We start from the raw sequence: 18,770 nt of genomic DNA, 5'->3' as shown, positions 1-18,770 counted from the left end.
GTTCTTGTTCTAGAGGTATATGATACAAAAAATCTGTTTATGTACTGCATCTGTCTGTTGTATTATACACCTTGTTTTCTCATTTTAAATTTACCACATTCATTTATATTTTACTTCATCAAAATTTTAGAATAAGCTATGCACAAGTGTTGCCCCTAGTAATTCCATCTTATCAATGATTTATGTGCATTACATTTACAGAGTTTTAGTGGGTATGTATATCCAGTTTACGATCTCTCATTTTTATCATTGCTGCATCACAGTGCCACCTCTTGAGGTGATTCTGTATTAGGCTTCAATACTGGCACATGATGCTGTGGTGCATTATGCTTACTACCTGAGCCCCCATCTCACTGTGTTACTCGCTCCTGTGAATGGGAACACGTTATGCAGATCTTGGTGCCTTTTGCATCCATCTAGAAAAGGAAATGATTTTACTATTTTATATTTCTAGTTTTTACTGAGTTTAGCGGAGGCAATGTTGGCCAGATATATTTGACAATGCCCTTTGGCTACACTGACTAAAGGATTCTTCTAAGAAGTACCAAATTAAGGTATTTGCTCTTTCAATAGGTTATCTGTTTATACATACTTATAGGTTATCCAAGATTGCAAAACGCGATCACAATTCTTAAATGGATGTATTTGTTCTGTTTTCTATGTAGATAACCTGAAGATGCCTAAATAAGGTGAAACACATCGTTGAAAAATAAAAAAACTAAAATTGCAACCAAGACTGTTTTTAACAAATACTATCAATTTTAAAAGAATAGTCAAGCAAATGCATAATAGTTATAAAAAAAAAAGCATAGTGCTATAGATAGAGAGATGCTGAATGAAATATGTTTAGCTTCAATGACTACCATAGCAGAATATTGTCAAAAGATCTTTCACAATACCCAAAGAAATTCTAGTAATGGAACTAAAGTTAGTGTCCAGTCACTCATAGATAACACAAGAACTGGAACTGAGAATGACAAAGCAGAAGCAGAAATGCTCTACTCTATTTTCAAATATTCCGTTATTTAGGAAAAGCCAGGAGTAGTGCCCTAATGTAATCCTTGTACCACTGAAAATATGGGTGAAACAGATATTAGTGTCATGAAGGGAGGGGGGATCACAAGAAACAGCTGAAACTGTTGAAATTGAACAAAGCCCCAAGGTCTGATAGAAACCCTATCAAACTCTGCACCCAATTTGCAGTTGAGTTAGCCTCTTTGTTAACTGTAATCTATTATAAATCCCTTGAAAAAAATAAACTGTGTCCAATAGTTGAAAGAAAGCTCAGTTACACCTATCTTTAAGAAGGGTGGCATAAGTGATCCACAAAAGTAACATAAAAGATCCTTGACATTCATTTATTGTAAGAATCTTAGAACACATTCTGTGCTCAAACATGAAGAGGTATCTCCAACAGAACAACCTCCTCCTTGCTGATCAGCTTGGACTCTGGAGACATAGATCATGCAAAACCAAAATTGCATTTTTCTCACTTGACATCCTGAAAGCCTTGGATCAAGGCAGTCAGATAGATGCTGTATTTCTCGACTTCCAAAATGATTTGACTCAGTACCACATCTAAGCTGGCCAGAGTGGCCGAGCAGTTCTAGGCAAACAGTCTGGAACCGCGCGACCGCTATGGTCGCAGGTTCAAATCCTGCCTCAGGCATGGATGTGTGTGATGTCCTTGGGTTAGTTAGCTTTAAGTTGTTCTAAGTTCTAGAAGTTAAGTCCCATAGTGCTCAGAGCCATTTCAACCATTTTTGAACCACATCTAAGCTTATCAAAAATATGATTAGGTGAAATATGTGGCTGGACTGAGGGTTCCTTCATAGGGGAGACACAGCAACCTTGGGAAGTCACTGACTGATGCAGAAGTAACTCTGGGCATACCTCAGGGGAACGTGTTGGGCCCCTTTCTGTTCTTTGTATGTTAATGAACTTACAGATTATATTAATAGTAACCTCAAACTTTTCACATGTGATGCAGTTATCTACAGTGAAGTAGAGCCTGAATGAAGCTGTACAAATATTTAGTCAGATCTTGATGAGATTTCAAAGTGGTGCAAAGGTTGGCAACTTGTTTTAAATGTTCAAAAATATAAAACTGTGCACTTCACAAAATGAAAAAAAAAAAAAAAAAACATGGTATTCTGTGAATATAATATCAATGAGTCACAACCAGTAAACTCGTACAAACTCCTGGGAGTAACATTTAGCAGGGGCATGAAATGGAATGATCACATAGGCTCAGTTGCGGGCAAAGCAGGTAGCAGACTTCTGCTTATTTGTAGAATACAAGAGAAATGCAATCAGTCTATAAAGGAGATTGCTTAAAAATCACTTATGTAACCCATCCTAGAAAACTGCTCAAACGTGTGGGACCTGTACCAAACAGGACTAACAGGTATATTGAACTTGTACAGAGAAGGGAAGCATGAATTGTCACAGGTTCAGGACCAAGACTTGAAGTCGGGACTTTTGCCTTTCGAGGGCAAGTGCTCTACCATCTGAGCTACCCAAGCATGACTCATGACCCATCCTCACAGCTCTACTTCTGCCAGTACCTCATCTCCTACCTTCCAAACTTCACAGAAGCTCTCCTGCGAAATTTGCAGAAGTAGCACTCCTGGAAGAAAGGATATTGAGGATACATGGCTTTGCCACAGCCTATGGGTTGTTTCCAGAATGAGATTTTCACTCTACAGTGAAGTGTGCACTGATATGAAACTTTCTGGTAGATTAAAACTGTGTGCCGGACTGAGACTCGAACTCGGGACTTTTGCATTTCGCAGGCAAGTGCTCTACCATCTGAGCTACCCAAGCATGACTCATGAGCACTACTTATGCAAGTTTGGCAGGAGAGCTTCTGTGAATTTTGGAAGGTAGCAAACAAGGTATTGGTGGAAGTAGAGCTGTGAGGACAGGTCGACAGAAATTATCCCGACAAAGTCTGCTAAATTTGTTTCAACAACTGTCTTTAAATGATGACTCTAGGTGTACACTACAACTCTCTACATATTGCTCCAGTATGGATCATGAGAACTAAATTTAGTTAATTACAACATACACAGAGGCATTTAAGTAGTAATTTTTCCTGCACTTCACACATTAATGGAATGAGAAAAAGCTCTAATAACTGATACAATGGAACTTACCCTCTTCACAGTGGTTCACAGAGTATAGCTGTTGATGTAGATGATACACCAATTGATTGGGATTATTATTAGGTAACTGATTCACCATGGCATTCCAGTGAGCTGTTAGGGACATGAAGGTCAACCCAGATGGAGCCTGCTTGCTTGGGTAAGCGTTTTGTAACTGAGGTGTGGCAGTTTCTAATGACATTTCCATCTGAGCAGCCATGTATCTTATAGGCATGGAGCACAACATGTTTTTCTTTCATGACATTCCACTTCTGCACTGCATGGTTGTCACACAAGTGTGCCCAGAGCTAATGTTACATAAGAAGACTTGTAGTGCTCACCTGTTCCCCAATGAACTGAAGTCTGTCCCATGCTTTACCTATGACTGAGTCCATGTGATCTTTCCAGTTCATATCCCTACTGATTCTACACCCAGATATATGTATGAGATAACTGATTACAGTTGTTGTTCATTGATATTGTAGTCATAGAATAGTATATATTTTTATAATGAGAAATGCACAGTTTTACCTTTCTGATGATTTGCAGCAAGTTGGAATCCTTGCACCATTCTGAAATCTTATCAAGTCTGAATGAATATTTGTGCTACATTTTTAAGACAGTACTTCATTGCAAATAACTGTATCATCTGCAGGCGTTCTGAGGTTACTATTAAAATTGTCTGCTAGGCCATTAATATTGCCACAAGCTACACTGCATGCAGTGTGCATTAGTAGTTAGCATTGCTGGCTGGTGTGCTGAGAGTTGGCAATTCAGACCCAATCACCAGCACATATTTATGTTTTAGTATTTACTTTTTATGGAGGGTTTTTGATATTATGTTTGTAATGTCAGCATATCCTAGAATATTAATTGTTTGCATAAATAGGAGCACTATTTCTGAGGAGGCATTTATGTTAATGTTTACCATGGTGTCCATAATAAACATACTAAATGGTGCCACCCGTATCCCTGCTTTTAGATTTTGACTTGATTGTGATTAGACATGACATTATTTGGTGGAGATACTGGGTATTCAAAGCATCTGTGTCAGCATGCCTCCAATTAAGTAGTGTAAAAGCTAAGTTCTCAGGAGGCCAATGGATATCAAAACAGCAAGAAGTCAGCTGCATATCAGGCATCCTTGAATATCTTCCAGAGATACTGGTCAGAACTGGGCAAAGTGGGTTAAACAACTCAGCAAGTCACGTAATACAACAAGTGGGATGACATGATGTGTTTAGCAAATGTGTACTTTTACTTCAACAGCACAGGCCAGTATTGATTTAAGAACAACAAAGAGAAGCTCAATAGCTGGGATAAATTCCAGGCTAAACTGAAGAAAACTTTTGGTGACAATGAACAAGTCAACTTGGCAGAGGAGCAGTTGATGAAAACTTTCCACCTTAAAGTGGGAATGACAGAGTCTTACTTATGTTATGTTACGGTCCTCTGCCACAATGTGAATCTTAATACAATAGTTGCTGACAAATTTTCACACTCGATGCAAGAAGTCACAGAAGCCATGTACCAGGTATCCTTGAATATCTTCCAGAGATACTGGCCAGAACTGGGCAAAGTGGGTTTAAGTATTCAGCAAGTCACCTAATACAAGTGGGATGACATGATGTGTTTAGCAAATGTGTACTTTCACTTCAACAGGACAGGCCAGTGGTAAAGGCACAGGCACAGGTAAAGGCACAGGCCTTCTGGTAAAGGATCCCACAGCAACAGAGAAATTCATCAAGTGGTGCCAGCACATCCAGGAAATACAGTAGGAAAGTGCCAGATGATGATGGAGGTACAATTGACTCCAAAATTTGGTCCTTATGGCAGCAGTGGAAGACCACCATGAGTTTGCCTCTCTCATTCACCACATAGTAAGAGAAAAGATACAGGAGTTTATAGTTGTCAGAAATGTCAGTCTGAGTGCATAAGAGATAGCAATTGTAAATGTGAACCATAAACATTGGGAGGTGATGGCTTATGTTCATGAAGGGTTGTATCAGTCTTTAGCATCAGTTTGCACCAGTCAAATACACCATGAAGAATGGACTTTGATAACTCAGATTTACCGGTATGTCACTGCCAACAATGGAAACCCGGAACCTGACCAACACAGGTACAACCAATACCACCATGAAGTACAACACCCCACAGAGGAACAGACATATGGAAGACAGAGGACAACATGCCAATATGGTCCCACTGTTGACATGCTGGGCACATTATATGCTACTGCAGGAAAAGAAGACACAAGACATCAACTACAACAACACTCCTATTCATGCCAGTCAACCTGTGGGTTGAAGATCATTGCTGTACCCTGGACCAAGTCACTACCCAATACACCATAGCCATTACACGATGCTGTGGTTGCATAGGTACCAGCCACTTGCATAGCTGGCAAGTCCAAGAAACTAAGTGAGGTGACCATCTATGGGGCTGAAGCCCCTATGGATGAAATAATACTCCATGGAAAACAGTTACTAAGATATCAAGAAATTTCATCAATGTCATCATTGACGGACAGTGTCTCTAGGTGCTAGTCGACACATGGTCCTCTTTTTCTGTAAAGTCAAATGCTTATCAACACCAGCTGAGAAGACTATGGTATGTTCTGTGATATAAAAGTGATCATTCTGAAGACTGCAATGGGAAACAAGGCCAGTTGACATGAGCATGTATTGCAATAATAACAATGATAGAATACAGTCCATTGAATGTATCATTTTAACAGAATGTAGTCATAAAGCTATTCTCAGATGGGACTTCTAGCAGGCATCACATGCAGTCATAGACTGTAGAAGATTAGAGCTCTAGAGTAATCAATTTATTCCAACATGCAGTCATAGACTGTAGAAGATTAGAGCTCTAGAGTAATCAATTTATTCCAACAAGCATGCATAACAAAGACTGCTTTTGGCTGTTGTTTCACATTGAAGATATTGTTATCCCACTGTCATCAATGAGATGAGTTCCAGTCATCTGTTGCTCAGTTAAACCGTGAAGTTTTTGGCAACTGTGAAAAGCTGCTCAGGCTCACAAAAGAAATCTACATGCCAACAATAATCATAAACATTCCAGGTGGTCAAGCAGAACTTTGGATCACTAACATTGTTATGAGCAGCCAAAACTCATCCCTAAAGATATCTCCATAAGATCTGCTTAGCCAGTCCAGGATGGGCAGCTCATTGCCACTGATGAAGAATAATGCATGTCTTGCACTACAGACTATGCAGTGGAGGAAGCTACAATCAAACTGCCAACAGGGTCTGATCTTACCAAGGAACAATACCCACAAATGATAGCCATTTTGCACAAATTTTTGGATGCTTTCAAATCAAGAGTGGAGAGAAGGCAGATTGAGCAGCCCATGGTACAATTTTGTATCAACAATGTGGATCATTGACAAATTAGCCAGCATTAGTACAGGGTGTCATTCGTTGAATGATGCATCATTCAGTAAGATGTGAAGACAATGCTGCAGTACAACATCATACATGGCTCAGAGAGACCTTGGTCCTCTTAGATGGCACATGGTACTTCTGTGCTGAGTAAAGACAACCAAACAAAACCATAAAAGAGGATATTTGGCACTTTTTGTGCATTTATGCCACCCTAGAATATTTGAGAGGTCAAAAGGATTTCTCAGCTATAGGCGTGCAGGAAGGTTGCTGCTAAATTGATGTCGATGAGGCTAATTTGGAAAAGATTATCTTCATAATAACTGATGATTTCTATGAGTTCAACATTATGCCATTTGGACTATATAACACTCCAGAAAGGTTCTGTACCTTAAATAGATGACATGTCTTTGCTATTTGGATGACACTGTCATTGTTTCCAACAAAACATTTGAAGAACATCTATTCTGCATGATGATGCTCAAGTCTGATCAGGCTGTAGGCCTCTACCTGGCTCCTAAAAAGTGCCTCTTCATTACCCAAAAAATAAAAATCTTGGTGCACTTAGCGAATGGTGATGGAATTAGTCCCGATCCAAAGGACCTTCTGGTTCCTCAACACATTTGTGACGTAAGAAGTTTTCTTTGAATGTGGTCATACTACCAACCGTTCATAAAGCAGGATGCATCTCTTGCAGGAGCTAATACAAGGAGACCAAAGTTTCCTTGAATGAGGTGGAAGAAAGAGTTTTCCTTTTTCTTAAGGAGATGCTCCAGTCCTAAAAATGTATGACAAGAATGCCATGAAAGAACTTCACACTGACATTAACAGTTATGAGAGAGGTGCAGTTCTAGTGCAAATTCAGATATCTACTGAAAAGGTAATTGCTTATGTTTCCAGAGAACTCTCCAGTTTCAAGACGAACATCTCTGCAACCAAGAAAAGTATGTGGTGAATGTTGTAAATTAAGTGGTCGCCTAAGCAATGGATCACGTAGGGTCATTAGTGGTTGCTTGTATGGCAGGATATGTCAGGTGCAGTGGTCATCTGAGTGATGAACTGTGTACAGTGTTTTCAGTGGTCATTCATGCAACTGTCCATATTCAATAACTAAGGGGTCTTCTGGCCAATGGGTGTTTTGTGTGATTGTGATCATCTCTGTAACAAGTTTCTTGTATCAACAGTACTTTCAATAAATGTTAACTTAGTGAGCAATTGTATCTTTTATGTGCCAGAACCTACGTATTCTGATTCCTATGTAAAATGTCCCAAAGTGTATTATAATTCTGTGGGCCATCAACTATTCATCATTTTCACTGACAAAAATTCTGTATTCTAGTTAATTAGCCTGAAGGCTCTGCCAGGTCAACTGGACAGATAGGGACTGAGGTTTCAGGAGCAAGATGTCACAGTGGTATACATAGGTGCACACAAACACAAGTTCACTGACTGCCTTTCAAGGAATCTTTTGGTGGAACATAGAAGTGTGGATTAAAATAACTGCATTAAATGACATTTCTAAGAACACAGGGAAGACCTGGGACTGTTTAAACCAATAGAAACCTTGAAGAAGTAGGAACCAACCAAAGACAAATTCTAGTTAATAAATGGAGCATTGTATAAGAGCAACTGTGGTACAATGAGGTAATAATGATTGGTCATTGTCCAAGCTCATTTACAGCCAATTCTCCTGAGGAGTTTCTATGATGCTCCAACATCTGGTTACTTGGGATTCATGAAGACTCTAGACAGAGTCAGATGCAGGTATCACTGGTCAGGTCTCTATTAATGTGTAAGACACTATGTGAGTCATGGTAAGGAATGCCAGCAATAGAAGCATATGTTGCAGTGACCCTCAGGGTATTCGGTACCAATATTGTCTGCAGCAGCACCATTCCAGTGAATTGGAATCAACCTCTTAGGGAGATTCCTATAGCTGACAAATGGGATTGAATTGATAATGGTCTGATCTGACTGCCTCACCTAGTATGGTGTCACCAGTATTTACTGACTGCTGAAGCTGTGAGAACTGCAAGGTTCTTTTTAGAAGATATAATTTCAAAGCATAGGGCACCCCAAATGATCAATCTCTGCTTATGGAAAAGTTTTCAAGCCAAGACTAGAATCAGATGTAGTTTCACATCACAACATCCCACTGGGTAAAAATTGCCTTCCACCCATCAATGAATGGCTCCACAGCATGCTTTAGAAAGAGTTCAGCAAAAATGCTCTCTATGTACACTGATGTTGAACAGAGAGATTGGGATATAATCACACTCATCATGACATTTGTATATCATGCAATGAAGCAAGACACTACAAGGTACACACCATTCTTACTGCACCTTGGTCCTGAGGCTGAAACAAGAATAGGCACACTGCTCCCAATGAGATGGATGATACCCAGGATTATTACTTGAAACATCTCCTCAGCAGGACCAAAGGAACAAGAGTGCTGACTGGTGCTTGACCTCTAGATGCCCAGGTGAAGGACCAAGAGTCCTCTGGCACCAAGCACCAACCAGTGAGATACAGTCTGGGAAAGTTGGCATGGATTTTTACACCTTTTCAGTAAGTGAAACTATTGGAAAAGCACACAGACATTGTCCATGTTCTTTGTATGGATCCGAATTACAGATCTGAGGGACAGGTTGATGATGGAGGCTTTTCATTCAGGTAAACTGATGCCCACTTGATGATCATGAAACTCTGATTGGAGGGGTTACCTTCAGTACTCATCATAGTGAAGAAGATGTGACAACATGACCCACATGTGAGGCTCATCCAGTGCTGTCATGTAGTGGACCATTGGCAAGATCTAGATCTACAATGCTATAGTCAGCTCTAATGAAAAGTTGTAAAAGTGCATGTTGCTGTTTCTCCAGGAGAGGGAGCAGTGCCTTGAGCCGTACTGTATGCAGTGTGGAGTAACAGTCAGCATCTCTGGCTGGCATGCTACAGGTGTCCAGTTCAGATATGATCACCAAACTATATTCATTATTTAGAACTTATCATTTTTGGAAAGTTCTCAATATTTCTTATGTTTGTAATGTCTGCATATTCTGGAATACTCAATTTTTGTTAAATAGCAGTAATGTCTGTCTAGCAGAGAGCTCTTTTCTATCTGTATGTTGGTGTCTGTAATTAATGTGATTTTAGTGGCAAATGATATACTTTATTGATGACATTTCTTTCAGATTTGGACTTGATAGAGGATATGATATAACAATTTACAATATGAGCTGTGAGGACCCCAACCCACAGACCTGGGACAAACTTGAAGTTGCTTCGACATCTGTCAATGACTCGCCATCCAAGATAACATGCTGTGTTCTGTTCACCAAGAAATCCTCAGCCCAGACAAATTTATCTTGATATCCCATATGATTGTACTATCAATAATAAGTGTATGTGTGGAACTGAGCCAAGTGCTTATCCGAAGTGAAGAACTACTGCATGTACCTGACTGTCTCAATCCATGGCTTTCAGGAGTCCATGTGAGAGAAGCACAAGTTTGGTTTCAAATGGCTGATTTTATCAGAATCCATGCTGGTTGGGATGTAGGACATCATAACTTTCCAAGTACCTCATTACATGCGAGCTCAGAATATGTTCTAGGATTCTACAACAAACGGATGTCAAGGGCACTGGATGGTAGTTTTGAGAAGCACTTCTGTTGCCAAGACAGGTGTGATCTGTGCTTCTTTCCAAGCAGTAGGTATTGCTTTTTGTTTGAGGGATCTAGCCATTTGTAACAGTTAAGGACTATGCCTCAAATTATCTGCTCTTAATAGGAATTTTAAAGTAGTAAGTTGACCTGTTAATACAACACAATATGCATATTCTCAGAGAAAGAAGTTGTAGTTCCTTTGGTTACTGAGAGTGTGGTGGAGGCATAAGGTTATATGGTTGTCAAGTTTCTATCCTATCAGTACTAAATAAAGCATTATTTGCTAATGAATAACAAAAACCACACAATAGTAGAGACATATTTATTTATTTATTTATTCCATGTGATCTGATGGTACACAGTGTGTTACAGATGTCAGAAAATATCAGTTAATATTGTTAACAAATATTAACATATAGCATCCTAATGTATTATATTGCAAAGATTGGTTAAGTTTACTTCACTCCATTGCTCAATGTTTTCAATTTAACATAAATAGCAAGATTACTGTTCTAGGTATTCATTCATAGAGTAAAAACAGTGACACAACAAATATGATTTCACGGCTTTGCTAAATTTTATGTTGTCTTAGATGGACTTAATGGTAGTGGGAAGATTGTTGAAGAGTTGGAGCATCATGTGGAAAGCTCCCTTTTTACACAGTTGAGTGTTTGTATGTAAAACATGCAGATTTTGAGTTTTTCTTGGTGTTTTATTTATGTATTTCTTATTTTTTACAACTCTGGAGTCAGTTGGCACTATGTGGTTTCTGAAAAATTTTAAAGTTTTGAGAATGCATAGGCAAGGCAGTGTAAGGATTTCAAAATTTCTGAAGATGGGTTTGCAGGAATCTCTGGGTTTGCTCCCAGTAATAATCCTCATTGCTCTCTTCTGGATTTTGAATGTGCTCAGGGCAGTTGGAGAATTTCCCCAGAATATCACACCACATTTTAAGTGGGCTTGTATGTAAGCGTAGTATGCGCTGGTTAATGTTTTCAGGCTAGCACATGATTTCAGTACACTCAATGTATAACAGCCAGTACTAATTCAGGCATTTACCTTTCCTGTATATGTATTCCATTACAGGTTATCTTGAACCCACAGACCCAGGAATTTGAAAACAGTCCCAGTATCTATTGGCTGGTTATTTACAGTGACAAGTGGCTGAGAGGAATTTGCATTTTGTGTTGTGTGAAAGTTCATGGAAGCTGTCCTTTTGGTGTTGATAGTTAATCAGTTGATTTTAGCCCAGTTTCTGAGTTATTCAGTGGCCAAATTCACAGCTTTTTGCACAGCCTCTGTATTCTCCCCTGCGAGGAGTACAGTTGTGTCATCAGCAAATATTATTGTTTTGTGTGCATTTACGTTCAGGCTCAAGTCATTAATATACAAGAGGAAAATTAGAGGTCCCAATACTGAAGCCTGTGGTACACCTTGCTTTACAGTTTTATTACTCATTAGGATTACGGTTATTGAGTTGTTTTGTCTATTAGTGTATTTCATGCTGACTCTCTGCATCCAAATGGTTAGGAATGAAGCAATCCAATTGTTTGCAATTCCTCTAATACCATAGTGTTCTATTTTTTCCTGCAATATTTCGTGGTCAACAGTGTCAAAAGCCTTTGACAGGTCCAGAAATATGCCTGTTATGGGTTGTCTTTTATCTAACAGATCTAATAGCATATTTATGCAATTATATACTGCAGTTTCAGTAGATTTGTTGCTTCTGCACCCATGTTGAGCTAAACTTAGTAAATCTTCTTCTTTTTCAATGAAGTCCATTAGTTTTTTGTACATTATTTTGTCAAAAACTTTAAAAAAGTAGGATGAGATTGAGATAGGCCTGTAGTTATTCATATCTTTATTATCACCTTTTCTTGAAGACAGGAATTACTTTAGAAAGTTTCAAAGATTCAGGGTAGGTAACTGCCTGGAAAGAACAGTCAAGAGGTGAGTTAATGGTTCAGCAATTTTGTGTACACAATTTTTGATGAAAGCTGCTGGGATACCATCAACTCCAGCTGAATATGAAATTGTTAGTAAAGCTTTGGCAGAAATGACTCCAGAGAAGTTGAGTAAAACTGTATATCACTAGGAGAACATTGGTAAGGAAGCCAGGAAAAATAAAATGAGGATGGAAGCATGAAATGATGATTGAAAATAATATGGAAAATTAAATTTTATCCATTGGTAAATCCAATGACTCTTCTACTGCACACACTACAAGTTATGATGGTATTGAGGAAGGAAGTAACTGGAAACTGAGTTGCAGTTACTCTTTGCTGGAAATACTAATTTTTTCCCCAGGAACAATGGATATATCAGAATTTGAGTGAGTTACTTATACGGCACTTCCATTACAACTCTAATTTTACTGTTGAAAAATAGCCCTCTGCTCTGCTCACAAATACTGGAGATACTGAAACTACCCTGAATACTATGTACTAGAAGTAATTTATCTTATTTTGAAGCCATTCAGTGTGGTACTCACATGAAGTATCCTGATGAATTTCTGCAATCATTGTCTATTGAACATACAATTTATTATATATATCACTGTGATCATTATGAAAGACAGCCATTGCATGCCCTATTGCTTTTTTGACATGTACATATAGAAATGGCCTCATGTTATCTGGAAGAAGTATTCTTTAAAGGGTGTAGGTAATATGGTTTTTCAAATAATACTCAGTGTTGCACATTAAAAGAGAACTACAGCTGTATTGTATATGTAGGAAACATGATTCCTTTGACTACTCAGCTATGCTCAGTCATCAAGCAGCTTGTTATTTTGATTAGATATATACTGCTGACCATGAGAACTTCAACCCCAGAAATGATAGTGAATAAATGAAATTTTATTTATTGTGCATATGCATTTCTGGTGCACCTTTCTCCTTTGTTGTGTCAAAGGAAGAAGTAATGAGATGAATGGTGATATACAATTTGTGAGACTGTTTTCCTGTGAATAGCATTTGATAAAAATGTAAATGTTGTGTGACTAGGACCTCCCACCAGGTAGACCATTCACCGGGTGCAATTCTTTCACTTTTGATTTAATACAACTTCAGCGACTGGTGCGTTGATGGGGATGAAATGATGAAGATTAGGACAACACAACACCCAGTCCCTGAGCAGACAAAATCTCTGACCCAGCCAGGAATCAAATACGGGCCCTTAGTATTGACATTCTATCGCACTGACCACTCAGCTACTGGGGGTGGATAGCATTTTATGATATACCATTTGTGAGACTGTTTTCCTGTGAATAGCATTTTAATGCATGCAACTAACAAATGAAGGCAAAATAAAACAGTAAGATTGTAAAATAATTTATGGGAAGTGAGTGATGTAATAATTGATGTCTAATTCCATTGGGAACTGTGTGCACCATGACCATATTATTGTCAATACATTTTGGATAAATGGCAGCACCTGTCATAAATATTGAAATCTTTTATTTTACAGATCGATTTTGGTCACTGTGTGATCATCTTCAGTGCTAAAAATATATAAGAGCCATCAGATATGAGGATCTGAACACAAATGAGGCCCTATTTATAACCACCATAAAAAATACAGAAACAGAAAAATATATACAAATATACAGATACTTTACCATTCCAAGTTATACAAACACTGTAGGCCAACATCATAACAGCACAACATTTTCTATGAGGTGTAACATATACTGTGATGATTACTTCCAACAGATATCTTCACTTTTACTGCATGCAATAATTTTTAAACATGCAGAAGAGCCTATCTTGTAACCTTTGCAGTTAACCTTAGCAGTTGCTGATCCAATGTACAGTAGGCTTGTAGCTTACACAGCCAGCTACCTAAGGTCAGTATTGCAAAAACAAGCATCATAGTGCCCTCTATATTCCATAGCACACCACATGCAGACATCAAATACAACAAATACCATCTTCATATACATATGCATCATCATCTATGCTTTGCAAAACACCATGAGTTACATGGCAGAGGGTACCTCTCATTGTACCAGTTACTTAGGTTCCTTCCTGTTACAGTCAAGTATGGGGCTTGGGAAGAATGATTGTTTGAATGCCTCTGTTCATGAAGTAGTTATTCTAACCTTATACTCATGATCCCCATGTGAGTGATGCATAGAGGGTTGTAGTATATCCCTAGAGTAATCATTTAAAACTGCTTCTTGAAATTTTGTTAATAGACTTTTTTGGGATAGTTTATTTCTGTTTTCAAGAGTCTGCCATTCAGTTCCTTCAGTATCTCTGTGACACTCTCTCATGGATGAAACAAACCTGTAAACATTCATTGCCGAGCGGTTTTAGGCGCTTCAGTCCGGAACCACGCTGCTGCTACGGTCGCAGGTTCGAATCCTGCCTCGGGCATGGATGTGTGTGATGTCCTTAGGTTGGTTAGATTTAAGTAGTTTTAAGTTCTAGGGGACTGATGACCTCAGAAGTTAAGTCCCATAATGCTCAGAGCCATTTGAACCAAACATTCATTCTGTCCTTTGGTGGATACATTCAGTATCCCCTGTTAGTCCTATCTGATATGGGTCCCCCACACTTATGCCATATTCTAGGATGGGTCAAATGTATGATTTGTAAGCAATCTCTTTTGTAGGCTCATTACACTTTCCCAGTATCCTACCAATAAACCAAAGTCTAACACATGCACTACACATGACTGAACCGATGTAATCATTCCATTTCATATTCCTACAAAGTGTTACACCCAGGTATTTGTATGAGTTGGCCTATTCCAACAGTGACTCATTGATATCATAGTCATAGGATAATACATTTTTTTCATTTTGTGAAGTGCAAAGTCTTACATTTCTGAAAATTAAAAGCAAGATGTCAGTCTATGCACCAGGTTGAAATATTATCAAGATCAGACTGAATATTTATGTATCACAGATAACTGCGTCATCTGAAAAAAGCCTAATTTTACTATTAATATTGCCTATAAGGTCATTAATATACAACATGAGCAGCAAGGGTCCCAACACACTTCCCTGGGGCACACTCAAAGTTACTTCTACATCTGATGATGACTCTCCATCTAAGATAACAGGCTGTGTCCTCCCTACCAAAAAATCCTAAATCTAGACACAAATTTCATTTGATACTCCATATGATTCCACTTTTTACAATAAGCATTCACACAGTGCTGAGATGAATGCTTTTTGGCGATCAAGAAACACTGCATCTACCTGGTTGCCTTGATCGAAAGGTTCAGCATGAGTTAGCTTTCACATGACCTATGTTTTTCGAAATAAACAGTGATTGGAATTGAGGACATCATTCTGTTCAAGATACTGCATTATTTTTTAGCTGAGAATATGTTCTAAGTATCTAGAACAGACTGATGTCAAGGATACTGGGTCACTTGTACTACCCTTCTTGTAGACAGGGGTGATCTGTGCCTTTTTCCAAGGACTGGGCATGGTTTTCTGTTCAAGGGATCTACAATAGATTATAGTTAGAAGAGAGCTAACTCACCCACAAATTCATTACATAATCTGCCAGGGATTCCATTGGGGCCTGGAGAGTTGTTCAGTTTTAACGGTTTCAGTTGTTTCTCAACACCACTAACACAAATACTTATTCCATTCATCTTTTCAGTGGTACAAGCATTAAATTAGAGCAATTCTCCTTGGTTTTCCCTTGTAAAGGAACATTTGAAAATGGAGTTAAGTGTTTAAGCTTTTGCTTTCCTGCCCTCAGTTTCAGTTCCTGTTTCATTCGCTAGATACTGGTCACTAACTTTGGTCCCACTAACAGTCTTTACATGTGACCTTAATTTCTTTGGAATTTGTGAAATGTCATTTGACAATATTCTGCTATGACAGTCACTGAAGGCATCACATATTGTTCTCTTGACAGCCACACATATTTCATTCAGCATTTCTCTATCAATTGCCATAAATTTTGTTTTATGTGTATTATGCAATGATCTCTGTTTCTTTAGAAGTTTCTTTACAGTGACTGTATACCATCAGGTTCCCTTGCAGTGTGAATTGTTCTACTGGGTACACACCTATCCAATGCATGGTCAACTATTCTTTCAAAAATGAGTCAGAGTTCCCCTACATGCTCCTGACCTGTGCTGAAAGTTTTAAGTTCATCTATAGAAAAACCAAAGCTTACATAAAAGTAACCTTTAAAATCACATGACAGTTTTTACTACCAGAAGTCATAGCAAAGTCTTTAAAAACACACTACAGGCATAATAAAAAAATACAATAAAATTACTCCCTCTGACATAAAGTAAAAGATAAAATTTTATAGGAATATGCCTAACATAAAAGCACATCATAATTTCTTAAAAAGAAATACAGAAAAGTTAACATCAGAATTAGCCTTGTTACTTTCCAAAAACATTGATTAAATGTAAAAACATTAACCCTTTAAAATGAGATGTTATGCTCTCTCTTACCCTGCTCAAGGACTTGACAAACCTAATGACTGACATTATCAGCAATTATTCTTAAGAGACATTTACAAAAAGTAATAAAAAGACATTATCAAAAATACAATAATCTCCCCTATGATGTACCAGACCCATATATTGATGTAATAATGTTATATGAAAAATGGAACTTTTTGTAATTCGTGAACATATGCAAATTCATATTTTTCCAAAGAGTAAACTGATTTAAAAACCATGAAGGACAGCATTACATGACAAGTAGAAAAAAATTTAGCAATGGCTGCAACACTATATTGGCAACTAGCATAATTTTTACATCAGCTTATCTCCTTCCTTTACTCACCTAAGATGAGACTTGCTACTGATGCTGTAAGGACTCCACAAGAACACACCAGCAGAGCATGAATGATATTGAACTTTCCATGGTAAATGGCTACCATCAAAACTGATAATATAGCTGCCAGGAGGCCCACAATAATAGCCTGGGACTGTGAAAGTCACATAAATTAGTATGCTATTCACCATGAATCAAATTTAATAAATGTAGCCTGGAAAAATATTATAGAAATTAAAACACACACACATACAGAGAGTTACTAAATATTCAAATTAAAATTTGTATTGCAAGTGTTGGAAACTGAGTAATTAATGCATTCAATAGGAATGGATTTTGAGAAACATATTGTTTCCATGCTCACACTGCTGCCATGTTAGAGAGTAATACAGATATGAATTACATTTATAATCAAAATAGGTCTTTTATTTCAGTGTAACAAAATAATGTGTTTGAACATTTCTATTATTTCACAACCCACTTACAAGAGAAACTCTGTGTGTTGACTACTAGATTTCTAACAAATTATTCTACCTTACAACATTTTAGCCCATGTGTCTGGATAATTTATTCATAAGGAACCAGTCCACTGCAGATATTTTGTGTAGTGGCAATAACTGATAATAGCAGATCTGTCCCTGAATCTGGAGAGACAGTGGGGAATCATATGCCAAATCCTTCATCCAGAGCCACTGTAAAAATTGAACTGAACTGAAGTTAGTGATCACAAAATCGAAATGATCCAGCTTCGTCAGTCCATGAGTCTTTCAGAAGACAACATACCATCATTCTGGAATTTAATTTGAAGCAGAATATGTGATATCTATTCTCCCAGTATCTTGTGCTACTGATTATGAAAGCAGATGAAATACATGTCAGATGTGTGGGAAGCTTAAATACATGAGCCTCAGCTAATCTTACCCACACACTAATGGAAAATCTTTGCTGAAATCTGCAGGGTGCAGTGGCTTGAAGGGGTCCTTCAGTCGATGGTTCTTTCAATGAGTTGTAACAGTTTGCATTTTAAATTACAGTTTGTCAGCAAACAGAGTTAATCATTGAAATTAGAGTTCATCTGTATGTTTATGTGCAGAAATGGCTCATTCCAAATGATTGCATCAACTCACTGCATGTACCTTCTAGTCATATGCAACCATCCATATCATAATGTGAATCATACCTCTTACGCATTCTCTAATCTGAATAGTTGCTGAACTTAATGAAATACACTGGTCAACAATGAAAAATTTTCAAGACTGTAAATGGGTGTTTCTTATCTATTTGACCACCCCTCCCCCTCCCCAAGCATGAATATATTATTTGTTTTTCTTTTGTAGCATCCTTAGTTTTAAAAATACTTCATTACATAAGAATAGTTATAAATATGGCTTGTGCTGAGTGTTTAATTTTGTTTTACTGCTAAATTTGTGTTAGTGTTTGTACAATGTCACGAATATATTTCAGTCACCCAAACAACGTTTGCTACATCTGTGTGGAGTACACTGTCAAATCATGCAGATGACATCTGACACCCACAGTGAAGAAATTGTATGATCATTATTTTGGATGCAAGTTAGGTGATCAGGAGTGAAAATGGGCACCACATGTTGTCTGTGTGAACTGTCTGTCTTGTCTTAATGGCTGGGTGAAGAAAAACGGTAAAGTTGCAATGCCTTTTGCTGTTCCAATGATATGGAGGGAACAAACCAATAATGTAGCTGATTGCTGTTTCTGCATGGTTAAAATAGCAGGGATGAAAGGCAAGTATAAAAAGATGATCAAGC

General features: G+C 38.0%; 1 protein-coding gene across 1 annotated transcript in view; it reads right to left on the bottom strand.

The window, feature by feature from the left end:
* LOC126248451 (solute carrier family 41 member 1-like) overlaps positions 1-18,770 on the bottom strand; it is a 330,662-nt gene that overhangs the window by 86,425 nt on the left and 225,467 nt on the right. Inside the window, exon 4 of the mRNA XM_049949442.1 lies at positions 16,996-17,140. Coding sequence (XP_049805399.1) covers positions 16,996-17,140 — 145 coding nt within the window. The remainder of the gene's footprint in view (positions 1-16,995; positions 17,141-18,770) is intronic.

The sequence above is a fragment of the Schistocerca nitens genome, chromosome 3 (assembly GCF_023898315.1).
Source record: "Schistocerca nitens isolate TAMUIC-IGC-003100 chromosome 3, iqSchNite1.1, whole genome shotgun sequence".
NCBI lineage: Eukaryota > Metazoa > Arthropoda > Insecta > Orthoptera > Acrididae > Schistocerca > Schistocerca nitens.
Note: the sequence above shows the minus strand (reverse complement) of the source record. Positions and strands in the feature narration are given on the sequence as shown.